The 16,900-nt window shown below is 56.4% G+C and overlaps 1 protein-coding gene across 1 annotated transcript in view; it reads right to left on the bottom strand.

The window, feature by feature from the left end:
- LOC101942890 (alpha-2-macroglobulin-like protein 1) overlaps positions 1 to 15,425 on the bottom strand; it is a 57,316-nt gene extending 41,891 nt beyond the window's left edge. Inside the window, exons 1-10 of the mRNA XM_065577633.1 lie at positions 15,117 to 15,425; positions 13,925 to 14,114; positions 13,401 to 13,563; positions 12,506 to 12,558; positions 11,464 to 11,484; positions 10,346 to 10,499; positions 8,296 to 8,380; positions 7,890 to 8,025; positions 6,695 to 6,809; positions 5,640 to 5,749 (exon numbers count right to left, since the gene is read on the bottom strand). Coding sequence (XP_065433705.1) covers positions 5,640 to 5,749; positions 6,695 to 6,809; positions 7,890 to 8,025; positions 8,296 to 8,380; positions 10,346 to 10,499; positions 11,464 to 11,484; positions 12,506 to 12,558; positions 13,401 to 13,563; positions 13,925 to 14,114; positions 15,117 to 15,187 — 1,098 coding nt within the window. The 5' untranslated portion in view covers positions 15,188 to 15,425. The remainder of the gene's footprint in view (positions 1 to 5,639; positions 5,750 to 6,694; positions 6,810 to 7,889; positions 8,026 to 8,295; positions 8,381 to 10,345; positions 10,500 to 11,463; positions 11,485 to 12,505; positions 12,559 to 13,400; positions 13,564 to 13,924; positions 14,115 to 15,116) is intronic.
- Positions 15,426 to 16,900: the final 1,475 nt, after the last annotated feature.

Genomic DNA, 16,900 nt, shown 5'->3' with positions numbered 1-16,900 from the left:
GTAAAATGGCTACCTTTACATCTGCTATTGTGTGGCCAGGGAGGTTGAAGTGTTCTCCTACAGGTTTGTGTATATTGCCATTCCTGATATCTGACTTGTGTCCATTTATCCTCTTGCGTAGTGACTGTCCAGTTTGGCCAATGTACATAGCAGAGGGGCATTGCTGGCACATGATGGCATATATAACATTGGTGGACGTGCAGGTGAATGAGCCGGTGATGTTGTAGCTGATCTGGTTAGGTCCTGTGATGGTGTTGCTGGTGTAGATATGTGGGCAGAGTTGGCATCGAGGTTTGTTGCATGGGTTAGTTCCTGAGTTAGAGTTGTTATGGTGCGGTGCATGGTTGCTGGTGAGAATATGCTTAAGGTTGGCGGGTTGTCTGTGGGCGAGGACTGGCCTGCCTCCTAAGGTCTGTGAAAGTGAGGGATCATTGTCCAGGATGGGTTGTAGATCACTGATGATGCGTTGGAGAGGTTTAAGCTGAGGACTGTAGGTGATGGCCAGTGGAGTTCTGCTGGTTTCTTTTTTGGGCCTGTCTTGTAGCAGGAGGCTTCTGGGTACATGTCTGGCTCTGTTGATTTGTTTCTTTATTTCCTTGTGTGGGTATTGTAGTTTTGAGAATGCTTGGTGAAGATCTTGTAGGTGTTGGTCTCTGTCTGAGGGTTTGGAGCAGATGCGATTGTACCTCAGTGCTTGGCTGTAGACGATGGATTGTGTGGTGTGACCGGGGTGGAAGCTGGAGGCATGAAGGTAGGCGTAGCGGTCGGTGGGTTTTCGGTATAGGGTGGTGTTAATGTGGCCATCGCTTATTTGTACTGTGGTGTCTAGGAAGTGGACCTCCCGTGTAGATTGGTCCAGGCTGAGGTTGATGGTGGGGTGGAAGCTGTTGAAATCATGGTGGAATTCTTCCAGGGTCTCCTTCCCATGGGTCCAGATGATGAAGATGTCATCAATGTAGCGTAGGTAGAGAAGGGGCGTGAGTGGACGAGAGCTGAGGAAGCATTGTTCCAGGTCAGCCATAAAAATGTTGGCATATTGTGGGGCCATGCGGGTGCCCATGGCGGTGCCACTGGTCTGGAGATATATATTGTCACCAAATTTGAAATAATTGTGCGTGAGGATAAAGTCACAGAGCTCAGCAACAAGTTGTGCTGTGTCATCATCAGGGATACTGTTCCTGACAGCTTGTATTCCATCTGTGTGTGGGATGTTTGTGTAGAGAGCCTCTACATCCATGGTGGCTAGGATGGTATTTCTTGGGAGGTCACCAATGAATTGTAGTTTTCCCAGGAAATCAGTAGTGTCAAAGAGATAGCTGGGAGTGCTGGTGGCGTAGGGTCTGAGTAGGGAGTCCACATATCCAGACAGTCCTTCAGTGAGAGTGCCAATGCCCAAGATGATGGGGCGTCCAGGATTTCCAGGTTTGTGGATCTTGGGTAGTAGATAGAATAACCCCGGTCGGGGCTCTAAGGGTATGTTGATTTGTTCCTGTGTTAGTGTAGGGAGTGTCCTGAGTAGATGGTGCAGTTTCTTAGTGTATTCCTCAGTGGGATCTGAGGAAAGTGGCCTGTAGAATTTGGCATTGGAGAGTTGTCTGGCAGCCTCCTTCTGGTAGTCAGACCTGTTCATGATGACAACAGCACCCCCTTTATCAGCCTCTTTGATGATAATGTCAGGGTGGTTTCTGAGGCTGTGGATGGCATTGCGTTCTGCACGACTTAGGTTATGAGGCAAGCGATGTTGTTTTTCCACAATTTCTGCCTGTGCACGTCGGCGGAAACATTCCATGTATAGGTCCAGACTGTCATTTCAGTCAACCCGCCAACCTTAAGCATATTCTCACCAGCAACCATGCACCGCACCATAACAACTCTAACTCAGGAACCAACCCATGCAACAAACCTCAATGCCAACTCTGCCCACATATCTACACCAGCAACACCATCACAGGACCTAACCAGATCAGCTACAACATCACCGGCTCATTCACCTGCACGTCCACCAATGTTATATATGCCATCATATGCCAGCAATGTCCCTCTGCTATGTACATTGGCCAAACTGGACAGTCACTACGCAAGAGGATAAATGGACACAAGTCAGATATCAGGAATGGCAATATACAAAAACCTGTAGGAGAACACTTCAACCTCCCTGGCCACACAATAGCAGATGTAAAGGTAGCCATCTTACAGCAAAAAAACTTCAGGACCAGACTCCAAAGAGAAACTGCTGAGCTCCAGTTCATTTGCAAATTTGACACCATCAGATCAGGATTAAACAAAGACTGTGAATGGCTATCCAACTACAGAAGCAGTTTCTCCTCCCTTGGTGTTCACACCTCAGCTGCTAGCAGAGCACCTCACCCTCCCTGATTGAACTAACCTCGTTATCTCCATACTGATTTATACCTGCCTCTGGAAATTTCCATTACTTGCGTCTGATGAAGTGGGCATTCACCCACGAAAGCTTATGCTCCAATACTTCTGTTAGTCTTAAAGGTGCCACAGGACCCTCTGTTGCTTTTTACTAGTTAAGAATGAAATTGTCAGACACATAGAAAAACATAAACTGTTGAGCAATAGTCAACATGGTTTCTGTAAAGGGAAATCGTGTCTTACTAATCTATTAGAGTTCTTTGACGGGGTCAACAAACATGTGGACAAGGGGGATCCAGTGGACATAGTGTACTTAGATTTCCAGAAAGCCTTTGACAAGGTCCCTCACCAAAGGCTCTTACGTAAATTAAGTTGTCAAGGGATAAAAGGGAAGGTCCTTTCATGGATTGAGACCTGGTTAAAAGACCGGGAACAAAGGGTAGGAATTAATGGTAAATTCTCAGAATGGAGAGGGGTAACTAGTGGTGTTCCCCAAGGGTCAGTCCTCGAACCAATCCTATTCAACTTATTTATAAATGATCTGGAGAAAGGGGTAAACAGTGAGGTGGCAAAATTTGCAGATGATACTAAACTGCTCAAGATAGTTAAGACCAAAGCAGACTGTGATGAACTTCAAAAAGATCTCACAAAACTAAGTGATTGGGCAACAAAATGGCAAATGAAATTTAATGTGGATAAATGTAAAGTAATGCACATTGGAAAAAATAACCCCAACTGTACATACAATATGATGGGGGCTAATTTAGCTACAAGAAATCAGGAAAAAGATCTTGGAGTCGTCGTGGATAGTTTTCTGAAGATAGAACAGATAGTTCTCTGAAGATGTCCGAGCAGTGTGCAGAGGCAGTCAAAAAAGCAAACAGGATGTTAGGGATCATTAAAAAGGAGATAGAGAATAAGAATATATTGCCCTGATATAAATCGATGGTACGCCCACATCTCGAATACTGCATACAGATATGGTGTCCTCATCTAAAAAAAGATATACTGGCACTAGAAAAGATTCAGAAAAGGGCAACTAAATGATTAGGGGTTTGGAACGGGTCCCATATGAGGAGAGATTAAAGAGGCTAGGACTCTTCAACTTGGAAAAGAGGAGACTAAGGATATGACAGAGGTATATAAAATCATGAGTGATGTGGAGAAAGTGGATAAGGAAAAGTTATTTACTTATTCCTGTAAGCGGAGTCAGGATGAGCTCTACCCTGACATCTGGTGGTGAAGTATGGCAAGTGTGGAAAGAACTCCAGGGGCTGATCTTGTTTACATAGGCAAACTCACCCGCCTGGCATGAGACAACAGCAACTGATAGTGGTTACTTTGGATGGGGTGGGATCCCCAGTTTCTCTGTTATTGGGGCAGGAGGAATAAAGTGTTGTTACCCTGATTATGTGAATCAAGGATGATGAAACTGTTTTATGACAGAGGATCTCACCATCACCTAAGTAGCACTAGCTAGACAAGGAACATGGGTTCCACAACCCAGTGATTTGAGAGATGATGGGGACAGGTATTTGTATCTGATAGTATGGACCCCTTTTGAGAGCCTGAAACACCAATTGCACCACCTTTCTCTCTCCACTGTTGAATGTCAGAGCTAACTTTGATTCCATTAAGAGTCTAGTTACAGGCTGCTGAGCTGAATTTGCTTTGGGCCAATGGTGTACCAGCACTAGGGCTCCCCTACTATGAGCTGAAATCACAAAAGAGCTAAAGTTACTAAGAGCTGAGATCACTGAGTGCTGTGTTAATTAGTGGGGGAGCCTGAAGCTATATTGCTAAGCAGCTGGTGGAGCAATTTGTGGGGACGACTGGAGAAGCAGCGAGTGGTGCGGAGCCTTGTGGGGCCAGTTGGAGCGGCCCAGGGAATGGCGTCGGAGCTGTTTGTGGGGACGGCTGGAGCGGCTCACAGGTCGGTGAGCCAAGCAGCTTGTAGAGCGGAGCAGTTTGTGGGACAGCAGGAAGTGGACTGGCTCGTGGTGAAGGCTGTGGCGGAACCCCACAGAGAGACGGCTGGCCTCGGATCACGTAAGGTGCCCCTTAACACCCTGCGTGCCCCCCCTTTTACTCTGGGGCTACACTGACCAGGGACAGAGACTTTGGGGGTGTTGGACTTTGGGGACTTTGGGTGATTTTTGGGTTGCTGGATTCAAGAACCAAAGGGAAAGGACACAGCCGAATTTGCTGGGGTGGGTTTTTTTGCTCATGGTTTGTGTTATGAATCCTGTTTGTGGTGTTTTTCCAATTTAATGCTGATGTCGTTTACCTCATGTTATTAAACATTTTCTGTTACACTCAGACTCCGTGCTTGCGAGAGGGGAAGTATTGCCTCTTAGAGGCACCCAGGGGGTGGTATGTAATTGTCCCAGGTCACTGGGTGGGGGCTCGAGCCGGTTTTGCATTGCGTTATTGAAACGGAACCCCTAGATACAGAACCCGGCCCTTGTTGCTGCCAACTTAGATGGGCAGAAGGGTTACACTTAAGCTAAATGGACTGAGCTGTTTGAGTCTATCACTATAAGGCATCTTGTCTAATCCTTTCACCAGTCTTGGGGCTCTTATCTGAACCCTCTTCAATTTATCAATATCCTTGTTGAATTTTGGGCACTGTAACTGGACACGGGGTTCCAGCATCAGTTGCACCCCTGCCAAATACAGAGTAGCAGACTCGAGAATCCCGTTTATACATCCCAGAATCGCATTAGCACTTTTGGCCACAGCTTCGCACTGGGAACTCATGTTCAGCTGATTATCCACCATGACCCCCAAGTGTTTTCCAGAGTCCCTGCTTCCCAGGCTAGACTCCCCCACCCCGTACCCATGGCCGACATTCTTTGCTCCGAGGAGAGGGAGTCTAAGACCGTAATCCTCCCTAAAACAGGAGAGTTCAGCTAATCTAACTAAACCACTATCTCCACTAACAATTATTAACTATGAAAATGACTATTTACAAAAGAGAAAAACTTCACCGGAGCAGGAGACCGGTCACTCCTGCTGGCTCTGGCTCTCAGCCAGGGGCTGTGAGAAAGAACTGAGGGTTGGCTGGTTGCTCAACCCCCATTGTGCCCTCGGTAAGAGGGGGCTTGAGGACATGGAGAGCGCAGCTAAAGCATCCGATCTCCAGTGCATGGGGCACATGGGCACCAGAAGTGCAGCATATCCAGCAAGCAGTCAACACCAATGGAGGTTACAGTTTGGTACAGACACAGTCCACTCTGTCACACCGGTAATCCCGTTACCTTGCCAGTGTAGGGCATTCCAGCCTTGTAGGTAGCGTCAGCGTCCTCAAAGGTCACCATAGGGATTTCAGACATGATGTCACAGCTCTTGGTCACGTTGAGCTCCACCCCTAGCAGGAGAGGGAGGCACGATAGGAGAAAGGTGCTGGGAGCGACACCAGAGTTCAGACTACGTCCCAGGTTTCTCTCCATAACAATCTGCACAGCCATTTCTACCCCCTCTCGCTATGGACTGGAGGGTGTGATTCGGGGGAGAATTTGGGAGGTTCGGCTGGGGGCGGAGAAGGATTTTCCTGGGAAATCTGGAAACTAGAAAATTTAGATCCACCTTCCCCTGGGGCTTAATCCCAAACCAGCCACTTGACATTTGCCAGCAGGGTCTCCTGGCTCTGCGGTCCTTTCCCCAGCACAGAGCTCCTTACTGAACAACCCCAGAGCTGACCCCGCACACAGGCCTCTCGGCACAGGGCCTGCCCCCAGAAAGGGCCATTTTCAGAAGGTGCCCAGTGACCCGTTGCCGTTCTGGACCCGCTCTCCTCCAGCCACTTCACCATCGCTGATGCCAGCACCCGAGGTTAACGTTGTATCCACCCCACAGTTACAGTTTTCAGCCAAACGGATGTCGACCGCTCTGCAAATCAGGATTTTTCTGGGTTAAATGTGGAGTTATCTGGGTTCGTTGCTAAGTGATTAGCACTTGCAGTTTTGAACGCTAAGCGCTAACGTCACTGAGGCCGTGACTCAGGACCCAGCGACACAGGCTGGGCCTTCACTCCGCTCTGCCAGCTCAGTGCACAGCCAGAGGCCACTCGCGGGAGGGTGTTTAGTCTTTGCGTGAACGTGCCCAGGTCTGAACTCCTCATGAGGGATCGATCCCAGTGATGGGATGAACCAGAACCCCAGATCCAACCCCCAACACTACCTCTGGGCACATCTCTAAAGCAGCTGGGCTACAAATGACATGACCACATGTGCAAGTGAGACCCCTCTGCCCCTGGGGGTTCAGTGCTGGGGGCTGCCTGGGGGTGTCCATGTGTGCTTGATTTCAGACCCACCTGTCCCCTCCTCCACGAGAGACACCTTGGCCTGGAGGCTCATCCTGTAGCCAGAGTGGGACAGCTTCAAAGGATCCGTCCCCACCTCTCTGGAAAAGCAGCCATTTCTCTTAGTCTGGAGGGAGAGAATCACAGCCCGTTAGCAGCAGCTCTGCACCAGGCCCTGCAGGTGTCAGCTCAGCAGGTCTCTAATCAGGCTTGGGCTGGTTAGTGCTGGGCCGGGAGACACTCAAAGAAAACCTGGGGGCTGAAGTCAGCAGCAGGGGGCGCTCTCACCTTGGAGTCAGATGGAGCTGCTGTGGGTGGGATGAGACGTAAACAGGCCCTGGCCACCCGTGCCCATCACAGATCCCCTGGTGCTTGTCCCCCATCATCGTGGTAACGCTGGCTAATTCCAATCGGCCCCCTATCCCCCCAGGGACTGAGAGCATTCGGGGAGATCTGTATCTTCCATTGCCCCCGCCTAATGAGAGCTGCTGATGAGGAAGGGCGGCCCCATAACCTGGGGCACTAGCCTAGGTTTGGAGAGACCTGGGGGCAAGTCCCTGCTGTGCCACAGGCTGCCTGCAAGTCCCTCTGAGTTCGGCTCCAGCAGAAACACCCTGCGGCCGCGAGTCTCAGAGCCCAGCCCTGCTGACCTCGCTTGTGCTGCGGGGCTAAAACCAGCAGGTCGACGGTCGGGTCCAGGTGCTAGACCCGGGGAGGGGGGAGGGTCTCGGAGCCCAGGCTCCAGCCAAGCGTCTACACTGTTCCTTTGGCTCCACAGCGCAAGCCCCAGGCAGTGGAGCTGGGCTCCGAGATGCTGCTGCAGGGTTCTTGCTGCGCAGACGGACCCTGAGCATCTCCGTGCCTCAGTTCCCCATCTGTACAATGGGGACAGGAGCCTGCCCCACTTCCCGGGAGCTAGGAGGATCAGTGAGGCATTGAGATATTGTGGTGAACGGGGGGGGAAAGGGAGGGCATAGAAGTCTCTAAGCCCTGCTACACAGCTGCCAGTCCCCACCCCCAGCCTGCCAGATGGGGACCCTGACGGAGTCAGGGCCTGATTCGTCTGCACTTACACCAGCTTTACATCAATGTCACCAACATCACCAAGGGAAATCACAGCGCCCCCTATGGCCAGTGTAAAAAAAACATGGAGAGGAGCCTCCTCCAGCAGCATGTCATGTACCTCCCCCTCCCCGGTTGCACTCACCTGGCCAGTAAGCTCCGTGCACAGAGTCAAGCTTAGCTCCTTAAGAAATCCGGATGGAGACCAGCGATATGATGGATGTGTCTTCGAACACAGGCTGGCCTGGACCCTCCCCAGGACGGGTTTCCCGGAGGTGTATCTGTTTAGCAGAGGGGAGGGAGAGGGTAAGTGGGAGGGGAGGGGGCCAACGCCCCTGCCCATGGGGGGGTCCCTGCTGGGGTGGGGCTGGTCATGTGGCTGGGAGTGAGAGCCCCAGGGAGCCCTGCCTGGCCATGAGCATGGGGCAGAGGGGCGCAGGCAGGGAAGGGGCAGGTCAGATCCTGGCCTAGGGGGCCGGGGAGGGGAGTCAGGTCCAGGGCAGTACCAGCCCCCCCCTTTATCTGCCCGGTAGGGCTGCTTTCACACTCACCGGCCGCACACCCGCAGCAGGAGCGTCTCATCCAGCACCGTCACCACGGGGGGCAGCTCCAGGGTCACTTTGAACTTGGGCAGCTCTGGGGGCAGAGAGGGACGGGGTGAAACCGACCCGCAGCCCCGGCTCGGGGGTTTCATCACGATCCTCGGCCTTGGAGCTTCTCCCCGGGTCTTGCAGCCCCCCACCAACCTGCCGGCCGGGTGGGAAGGGGAAGGGCCCGGAAATGGAGCCGGGCTGGGAAGAGGCTGCAGCAGGAGCCTCAGCCGGCAGGAGTCTTTTCAACCCCACTGACAATAAACTGAAAAACAGTCTCTGTCCCCCACTGCCTGGCCCCAATGGAGGGTTTGGGCCTTGGTCCATGTGGGGCTGAGAGCGGGGTCACGTCAGGGACCATGGGGGCCCAGTGGACGTGGGCGTTTCTCCCGGCTGATGAGGTCCCGGCTGTTCCCCTCCGGGAGCTGGTGTTTGGCTGGGACCTCGTCCCCAGCAGGCCCCCACCAGGCAGCCTGGCCAGACAGGGCCAAATTCACACCTGGGCTCAGCCCAGAGGGGCCGGGGGGCTGCTCAAGGGCAGTTTGTCCCTCAGGGTCTGGGCCGTCCTGGGGCACTGACAGGAGCTGGCTGGGCGGCTCCGAGGCCCAGAAGACCCAGGAGGGGAGCGTGTGTTGGGGCTGGGTGAATGTGCAGCCCGGGGATGGGCCAGTGAAGGAGGGGGGGTGTTTGGGGGTGCTTCATTTTTCACTCCTGCTCAGGGGATGGGGGACTGGCCAGTAGGGGAAGGGTGGGAGTATTGGGGAGGGGGGCTCAGGGGCAGGTATCTGAGGTGAGGGCGGGGGTGGGAGGCAGTTGGAGGGTCTGGGGCAGGTGTCTCGGGTGAGGGGCGGTTGGGGGGTTAGGGGCAGGTGGGGGTCGGTAGCAGCTGTTTGAAGGGAGACATCAGAGCTCTTCTCTCCCCTCCCCCGCAGGAGCCAGAGGAGGTTTTTTGGGGGGGGGATGGAGAGGGGGCCACTGACATTTCCCTTCCCCTCCCCCTCCCCGCAACACCCGCTCTGGGAAGGGTATGGGGGAATTGTGTGAAGAGCCCCTTGTGCTCCAGGAGGAGCAGAGGTGGGGCTGGGGGGCACAGGGTTGGAATGGTCTCTCACAGTGTGGGTTACCTACTTACGCTACACAATCTGTTTCACCGTGTATTTAGCTGTGATGCTCTGAGTACCTTAGAATCATAGAATATTAGGGTTGGAAGAGACCCTAGTCCAACCCCCTGCTCAAAGCAGGACCAATCCCCAACTAAATCCCCAACGGCCCCTTGAAGATTGAACTCACAGCCCTGGGTTTAGCAGGCCAACGCACTGCGCTATCCCTCCCCCCATCACAGGGCAGCTGTGGGTGGGCGGGTGCTAGGCTGGGCAGAGGTGGGGCTGGAGGGCACAGGGCCGATGTGGGTGGGTGCTGAGGTGGGGCTGGGGGGACAGAGTTAGATGCTGGGGAATTGGTGAGAAGCTGGAAGCTCCGTCCCATCCGGCAGCCAGTGAGCTCCTGCAGCAGGAGCCAGGATAAGTTCCCACGATAACTTTGGTGACATGGTAACTGCCCCCATCCACCTCCCACACACACTGGGGGGCGGCGGGGGCCGGGGCTGCAGAAATCCTAAGTCAGACCAAAAACATGGAACAGCCATGGTTCTGACTCATGATGTTGGTGTGTCTGGGGCCAGCCATAGCGAAATCCCCGGCTCTGTATCTCCCCAGCCGCGCTGACCTTAGACTTCCCCCAGGGCCCTAGAGCAAAGTGGGGAGGACTGGGGCAGGGCAGGGAGACTGAATTCCCCCGTCCTCCAGGGCCCTATTGAGGGAGGAGTGGGCATGGGGTGGCTGAGGCCCAGGAGAGCTTGCAGCTGGCTGGGCCAGTCCCAGGGCTCTGAGCTCCCAGGGACCCTCTGACAGGGACCCACGGACACCTCGCCCCACAGAGACTCAGGAATCCCCCTCCCGCACCACATGCCGGAGCCACGGCCTGGGTCGCTGACCTGGGACCCACTACGAACCGTATTCCTCCACGCTGAACGAGTGCCTTGTCCCCTGCGCCTCGATGGCGTACGTCCCCAGGGCCGGCTCTGCAGACAGTGGGAGGGACAGATCCAAGATGCCCTGCTGTGGAGTCACATCTTGCCACTGGGCGATGCGGTTCCCGCTGGGATCCTGGCACACAGACACGCCCAGCTCAGCTGCTGCCCCCACACACGGCTTCTCCCCGGCAGCCCCCGAGAGCCTCGTGCTGCCGATGAGGGCTGGATCGACGCCCGGGGGCTCAAATCCTTCTCCTTAGCCTGGAGCAGGCACCACCAGGCAGCCGCTGGGTAAGGGGGCCCCTGCCAGTGCCCCTCAGCCCTGACCCAAGGGCACCGCCTCTGGGGGGAACAGGCTCCCGAGGGACACCCCATCTCCAGCCTGGACAAAGCCCAGGGAACTCGCCGTAGGGACTGTTTCCATCTCAGTGCTAGGCCCCTGTGGGTATGTTCCCTGCCCCCTGCACGTAGCCTCCCCAAACCTCCACCCCTCCCCTCTGCCCCTGCAGCTCCCAGAGACCCTGCCTCCTCCCCGCCCTTCCCCCATTCAGGCTCCCAAGGGAGCTCCCCATTGAGTTCCCCAATGGCCTGATCAAGTCACTGCCTGACCCAGAGTTAAGGGGCTGGGAACATTCGGGGTGAGTGACTCAGGCAGGGATCCCAGCTAGGGCGACCAAACAGCAAGTGTGAAAAATGGGGACAGGGGGTGGGGCGTAATAGGAGACTATATAAGAAAAAGACCCAAAAATCACGACTGTCCCTATAAAATCGGGACATCTGGTCACCCTAATCCCAGCCAGGCCCAAACCCACCTGCCTCCCGGACAGACAGCCCCAGACACTGCAAACTCGGGGTGGGGAGGACGTAACCCGATGGCACAAATGTCCCCTCGCTGCCCCCATGTGGCCCAGCCCAGAAACGCCCTGTGCTCTGGGACCCTTTGCACCCCCACAGCAGGGCAGAGGGGTCTAGGGCTGGATTGCTGGACACTGTGGTCACAGCCCAGACTCCTCTGGGATCCCCACGACTGAACACCCCCGGGGGCCCTCGGATGAGCCAGACAGGAAGAGGAGGAGGCTGGAGAGGCACAGACTGACCTGCACGGTCACCAGGGGCAGCTGCAAAGCAAACAGACAGGAGATGGCTGGTTATAGGGACAGGAAACACCCCCCATGGCCCACGGGTCTGCCTGTGACCTCCCCAGGGCCGGGGTGTCTCTGGGGCCATGGGGGATCATGCGGACAGCAGCGGGGCTGACCAAGAGAGCCGGGACAGGAAGGGGAGCCCTTGAGGCTGGAGCCCTTGCACCTCCCATGGGCCTCACCCCTCCCTGCAGTGGTGGATACAGGGCAGTGGGTGGCTGGTCTGTGCGTGGAGGAGCAGGGCAAGTCTCTGTCAAGGGGCAGTCTAAGGGCCAGGGGGTCTGCGTTGCAGCCAGTGCCCGGGCGAGATGGCTGGGAGGGGAGCTGTCAATCTGTATTTCCACACTGGGCCCGATTCTGCCACCTCACTCAGAGCGCACAGCACGGTTAGGCGGAAAGGTGCTAATGACTGTCATCCCGGGAGAGGGGGCTGGCATCCACAGCCAATCACAGACTGCACTAAAGCCAGTGGGTGCCCAGCGCCCTCATTCCGGCTCCATGCAATGTGCAATCAATCCTCTCTGCGTAGTAAAGAGACTGCAAAAAACAGAGGCCACTGCCCAAGGCGCTAGATCTGTAGCCTAGGGTCTGCGCCACACGACTGTTTTCAGCAGGCCAGCACAAGCCCTGCTACTGCAACTCTGTTAACCTGCCCTGGGAGACTCGCCCCCTGCAGCAGTGTAGACCAGGGTGGCCGCTGAGGCATTCCCAGAATACCGGAGATCCCGGTATTTCCAGGATTGGCGTGGGCCTGTCCCCGCTGGCGTGATCTCGCACACTCGGTGTGTGTGAGTTCACACCAGCAGGGGCGGAGCAGTGCGCTCTTCCAAATGGCGCCCCCCATCCAATACCAGACACAAGCACTGGACGGGGGCAAATCACCCAAGAAGAGGACTGTCCGATTTCAAACTGGATGAATGGCCTGCCTGGTGTAGACAAACCTAATGTGTCCAGTGCTCCAGGGCCCTGTTACCTGACCCCTACCCCCAGCTCTCACCTTCCGGGTACTGGGAACGAAGTCTTTGTCCAAACTGACGATTCGAAACTTCACTGGAAAGGAGCAGAGGCAGAGGCGGGAATCAGCCCTGGCTTGGTTTGTGTGAGTGAATTCCCAGCTGGGGAAGGTCCCAGCCGGACGCCCTGGGCACTGACGGCCTCTGTGAACCCGCAGAATGGGCCCAGCCCGGGCAGCGCAGCACCAGCTTCCCCACGCTGCTCTCTGCCAATGAGCCACGGCCCTGCCCTGCGTGGCTGGAGGCTGCCAGGGGAGGCCGATTGGTGCCCCCTGCAGTGTCTGTGTGTGACGGAGCAGGGAGCGGGGCAGATTTGAGCGGGGGGGAGAATTAACACCTTCTGCCCGGGAGACTGAACAAAGGAGAGGAGGAGCTGGGGGGAGGGGGAAGAGAGGAGCTGCAGGAGGAGTTTTGGTTTTGGTTTCAGTTTTGGGCTGGGTGGTGCAACGCAGGGAACCCCAAGCTGGGGTCTAAGCTCCCTGAACCTCCCAGAGGGACCTAATTGAGGGGGGTCTGGTCGTACCTACACGCTCTGCTTGAGACTGTGTTCCTGTCCTTAAATAAACCTTCTGCTTTACTGGCTGGTTGAGAGTCACAGTGAATCTCAGGAAGAGGGGTGCAGGGCCTTGACTCCCCCACACTCCGCGACACTGTGCCATCGCCAAGGACGGGCTGAGACCTTCACTTGGTTCCAGACAGGCCCCCAAACAGGCCTCAGGCTTTGGGTCTCTTTTCCGCTGGGGCCGGGTGCAGACAGAGGCCTAGAAGTGAGAGTCCCGAATCCCCCGCTAGGCCCCAAGCCCGACCCCAGAGCCCGGGAGTCCGTCCCAAGGGCCTGGGGCCACAGGTAACTCCCTCCAGCAGCTCCTGCCCTCTCACCTGTCTGTCCCGGCTTGTAGATGGCCTTGTCTGTCTGCACAAAGGTCCCAGGCTCCAGCACCCACAGCAGCACTTTCTTCCGCTCAGAGAACTGCAGGGCATCTCCCTGGATCGAGACGTGCAGCTCTGCCACTTCCTGTTGCCCCCCGGATGGTGCTGGAACCTGCACACGGGAAACCCCAGCAAGGCCACAGCGGCTGGTAACCAGCCGATCGTGGTGCAGATCCGCTATCGCATGGGGGGGCAGTGGTGTTTGTGAGTCCCTGTTCCAGCCCCCCCAAAACACAGAAACCCCCCTCCCCAGCCTGGGGGCCCTGAATGGGAGGGAGCATGAACCTGGGGCGTTCGATGGAGTTGGAAGCCAGGGTGCTCTCTGTGCCCCACACCCCATCCCCGCTCCCTCCTGCCTGTCGCTGCTGAGGGATGGGCTCGAGTTCTGTGGCTACAGCTGCCCATTGAGTGACCAGCTCCGTGCCCATGGCCAGTGCCCGGGGCCGTGCCAATGGTTGCAGGCGGGGGCTCACCTGGAAGCGCACGTTCTCGTGCACACGGTGCTCCCGGAACTCTCTCTCCAGCAGGGTGATAGCGCTGGGCCCATCCCCCCTCTCCAGCCGGACGCTCACCCGGACGGTCTCATTGAGGTCGCTGAGATGAACTGACACCGTCCCCATGTGCAGGTGGTAGAGTACGGCTGGGCTCACCACCACATAGTGCCTGGGGAGGGGAAAGCACCGGGGGCAATGGGGGAGGGGGAGGGGACGGGGGGGACAGCCCAGAGCCTCGCCCAGGACCAGGGGTGACTCCCGATTTCTGAGTGTCCCTCCTGCTGGGACAGAGTTGGGTCGACAGCGGTGGAGGCTGATTCGTTTTTCTAACCACAGGGCAGGGGCAGGGCAAGGCTCCCCCGCTACATCCCCCGCCCCAGCCAGCCTCCCACGGAGCTGGAGGGATCCCGGGGGCACAGAGAGGGGCTCAGTCCCCCTCCACCCCTGGCCTCTTGGCTGCTCGGTCTGCCCAGAAGGGGGCAGCTAGTGGCATTAAGAGTGAGCAGATACCCCTGTGCATGGCGTGGGGAGGCTGGTTAGTCTGGGGCTGTACTGAGCACCTGAGCCCTTTGCAGCCAGTAACTGGCTTAGATACAGCCCCACCCCCACCCCCAGCCCAGTCTGCACCCCGGGGCCTCCGCCCAGCTTCACAGGAACCCTTTTGCATTTGCACCTTCGGGGCACTCCCAGATTCTGGCTGAGACATTCGTTTAACGCACTGGGTTCGTCGGTAATTACTGTTCTATTTCACTGGTGCTTAGAGGCCCAGCCCAGCCTGGTCCCTCTGCACTGGGGCTGGACAGACCCAAAGGCAGAGACAGGCCACGGCTTGAGGAGGCTGACGGGAGCAGATAGCCGCAGAGGATCATCACCCCATGGTACAGAGGGGAGCTGAGGCTCAGAGGGTCGGTGTCTGGCCGGGGGCACTGAACCCAGCTCTCCCACGCCCCAAGCCACTGCCTTAACCAGGGCCAAATGCCCCACCACTGGGAGGGGCTGGACCAGGGGAGCCCAGGAGGGACCCAGCATCAGGGACTGAGCTCCCAGGGGAGAACGGACCTGTCCCCTCAGTTTCAGATCGAGCAGCCCCCTCATCGGTGCCCTCGGCTGCTTCCGACCCCCCCGCACTGCCCACCACGTGGACAGACAGACAGACACGGACAGGGCTTACGGCTCTGCAGCCGTCCCAGCTGTGAGGTGCAGGAGGAGCAGCAGGCAGGCCGGGGTTACTGGGGCCCCCATTCCTGGGGTGCAGACAGACAGGCAGGCACAAGGGGACACACACACGTCACCCCCCTCTGGGTCCTTCTTCCTCCCTCTCTCCCCCGCTCTGTGCTGGAGACCAGCCTGCTCTGCCCTGATATACACTCTGGAGCCGGAGCTTCGCTTTGATCCGGGGTAAACAAGGGACGTGTCAGGTCTCTGGCTGGGGCTGGGGACGCAGCCAGGACAATATTTACCCTCCACCCCCAGCTGCTGGATTCGAGGCTCTGAGGTTGTTGCAGCTTGAGTCAGAGGATGCTGCCTGGCAAAGGCTCAGACAAGCCAGGAGGCCCCTCGCATTGGTTACATGGCAGGGGGTGGGACCCCTCTGGGGTCGGTGGTGGTGCAGTAGCCGGGATGCTGGGGAAGCCCTGGCAGGAGCAGGGGGGAGGAGCTTGCTGAGAAATGAGTTTGTAACCCCTCTGCCAGGTGGGGCCGGCAGGAAAGAGGGCCGGGCTCAATATCTAGAGGATCCTTTTCAACAAAACAATACAGAAGCGGCTCGAGCCCCCACCCAGTAACCTGGGGAAATTACACCCCACCCCTGGGTGCCTCTGGGAGGTAATACTGCCCCACTCGCAAGCACAGAGTCTGAGTGTAGAAAAGGAAACGTTTAATATCAGGAGGGAAGTCACCTGACAGTAATTAGGGAAAAAGCAGGATTCATAAACATAAAACTGTGAGCAGGACGCCCAGCCCAGAGTGCCTGGGGCCGAGTCTTCTGCCTTCTGCCTCATGTTCTTGGGTTCTACAGCCACAGCTCCTGTTCTGTGCCCCCTCTGCTCCCTCACCCCACCCCACTCACAGTGGTTGTCCGGGTCAGTGAGGACCCAGGGTTCAGAGGTGCAGCTGTGTGAGTTCACCTCCCACCCCGGGAAGAAGGAACCTTGCTTGCTCTGCCGTCTGAGCACTTGTGCTGGCTGGTCACCTCGCCAGCTGCTGGTTCCGCTCACCGGCCGCCCCGCCAGCTTCTCGTTCCACTGACTGGCTGCTCATTCACCGGCTCACTGCTCCCCGGCCAACTGTCAGTCACCTGCCTCTCTACTGTGACCTTTTCAGGTCAGTCTCTAGTGAGTTTCAGCTCTTTGCAGGCTGGGCAGAAATGCTGTCCCATCACAAGTGATTTCCGCTCTCATTTGAACACTTTAACATAACAAAAGGCTCTTAATGGAGCCTATTTAGCTCTATCTTTGAAGGGTGGGAGGAACATCTGAAACCAGACTAGGGACCCTTAGGGAGAGTTTACGTCTCCTGGCTGGGATACCTGTCTCCTCCCCTCTTACTTTCTCCAGGGTCTGGCATTCAAGCTCCTGGCTTAACGAGGCCCTTTCAGCGGAGGGCGACCCCCTCATTGGCGACAGGTTAAGCACAATTTTCCTGCCCTTTATTCATGCAATAATGACAACACTCTGATAACAGCATTTCACACCCCTGCATTCAGTACTAATGTGAGTTCTAACCTAACACCAGCCAAGTTGATCGCTTGGAGTGACACCGCTCTATCTGCTGGATAGCTGGGCAGAGTAGGTGTGTTCACGTAAAATCAGTTTGCTCCTGAAGTCTCTCCCCGTCCCAGGAAGGTGTCAGGGGAGAACTCAGTCAGACCCTGCTCACAAGTTTGTTAATGTGGGTTCTGGCCACAGGTGCCAACCTTCAGCTTTCCCCAGGAGTGCTCAACCCCTGCTCGGCCCC

This window comes from Chrysemys picta, chromosome 24 (genome assembly GCF_011386835.1).
Source record: "Chrysemys picta bellii isolate R12L10 chromosome 24, ASM1138683v2, whole genome shotgun sequence".
NCBI lineage: Eukaryota > Metazoa > Chordata > Testudines > Emydidae > Chrysemys > Chrysemys picta.
The sequence above is the reverse complement of the archived record's forward strand: the minus strand, read 5'-3'. Positions and strand labels throughout refer to the sequence as shown.